The 1,494-nt window shown below is 55.7% G+C and overlaps 1 protein-coding gene across 1 annotated transcript in view; it reads right to left on the reverse strand.

Moving 5' to 3' along the window:
• Positions 1-48: 48 nt before the first annotated feature.
• KIAA1614 (KIAA1614 ortholog) overlaps positions 49-1,494 on the reverse strand; it is a 37,678-nt gene continuing 36,232 nt past the window's right edge. Inside the window, exon 10 of the mRNA XM_024758814.1 lies at positions 49-1,252. Coding sequence (XP_024614582.1) covers positions 1,059-1,252 — 194 coding nt within the window. The 3' untranslated portion in view covers positions 49-1,058. The remainder of the gene's footprint in view (positions 1,253-1,494) is intronic.

The following is a 1,494-nucleotide window of genomic DNA, read 5'->3' on the forward strand; positions in this document are numbered from 1 at the left end:
GAAGGTCAAGTGAGCATCCAGCCCAGAATTTAGCAATTCAGAGTAGGATAAGTTTCAGCGTTGTTCTTTAATAATTTAAGACTGACACACAGCCACCTACTCCCAGAGAGTCCCAACCCTTTGGGCAGTGGACGCGCCCAGGCAGGACAGCCCATCCCGCTGCTCGTGCCCTGCCATCTCCCTGCCAGCGGCCCACCTACAGCTGCCCTCAGGGAGTCTGGGCAGAGAGCTTGTGGCTGGGGACAGCTTGGCACCAGCTGCAGCCCGTGTCCAAGGTCACAGGAGAAGGAAGACAGAGGTCCTCATGGCCAGGCTGTGGTGGGGGGCAGGGCTGGTCTGGCCAGTCCCACTGGCCACAGCTGCACTTCCCTGAAATTGGTCTCGGTTTCATTTTGTTTCTTCAACCTTATATCACAAAGATTTCCCAGAATGTCCTAATATTCTGACTACCAGATAACATCTCCCAGATGTTCTACCACCAGACCACATGTGCTAATTTTGGGTTTGGAATATATGGTCAATGGCTGTAAGGCTGTTACTCCAGGACACTTTGTCCATTTCTGGAAAAAAAGCAAAGGTGTCGAATGGGAGCTGGGAGAAATGAGACTCAAAAAGGTGGGCTCAAGGCCAATATGGCTGAGTACTTTCTTTGGCTCTTGAGTGGGAGGGGCTGGGGGAGCCCTTGACAGTGTGGGAGGGGACCTGGGGGTAAGGCGATGCTCAGGGACCAACCGAAGGACCCAGTGAATCTCTCCCCTCCCCCTGCCAACAAAGGTGCAGGAAGATGTTGACAACACCTCAGGCCTGGTCAGGGCGGAAGACCCATATCTTTTCCCCGGTTCTGCATAAATTAACATCCTCAAACAAAATACACAAACAGGCTCCTTCCCTCTGCTAAAGTGGCCAGTCACAGAAGCCCTGCCAAGGCCCAAGGGGTTACGTGCCACCATGTTCATTTTCAGTAGACAAAGCAGCTTTATGTAGTGCATTCCCAGCCACCCCCTGGGGTGGTTCAGAGTTTCCAAGGGGGTGACGGTGAGGGCAAAGGCACCTCTGGGTCACCGTGGGACAGGCCTCTGCCTCAGCACACGGATCGACAAGCTCTCCGCGTGGGCCAGGAGCTCCCTAATGTGAGCCAAGCCCAGCCCTGCAACCTTGGCCCCGTTCACCTCGAGGATCTCATCCCCCACTCCCAGCAGCCCCGAGTACAGCTTGGCCGTGCTCTCATCAGCCATCTCCTGCACATAGAGCCCTGCAAAGGAAAACAGGAGAACACAGGAAATCCAAATCAAAGACATGCAGCTCTGTGGAAGGCTCAGGTGGATGCTCTTTGGGGTGGAGGGGAGGCAGGTGCTCATACAGGGCACTACACACACACGCACGCACACACACACACGCACGCACACGCACACACACACACGCACACGCACGCACACACGCGCGCGCGCGCGCACACACGCACACGCACACACACACGCACGCACACGCACACAC

Source organism: Neophocaena asiaeorientalis, unplaced genomic scaffold (assembly GCF_003031525.2).
Source record: "Neophocaena asiaeorientalis asiaeorientalis breed wild unplaced genomic scaffold, Neophocaena_asiaeorientalis_V1.1 scaffold182, whole genome shotgun sequence".
Classification (NCBI taxonomy): domain Eukaryota; kingdom Metazoa; phylum Chordata; class Mammalia; order Artiodactyla; family Phocoenidae; genus Neophocaena; species Neophocaena asiaeorientalis.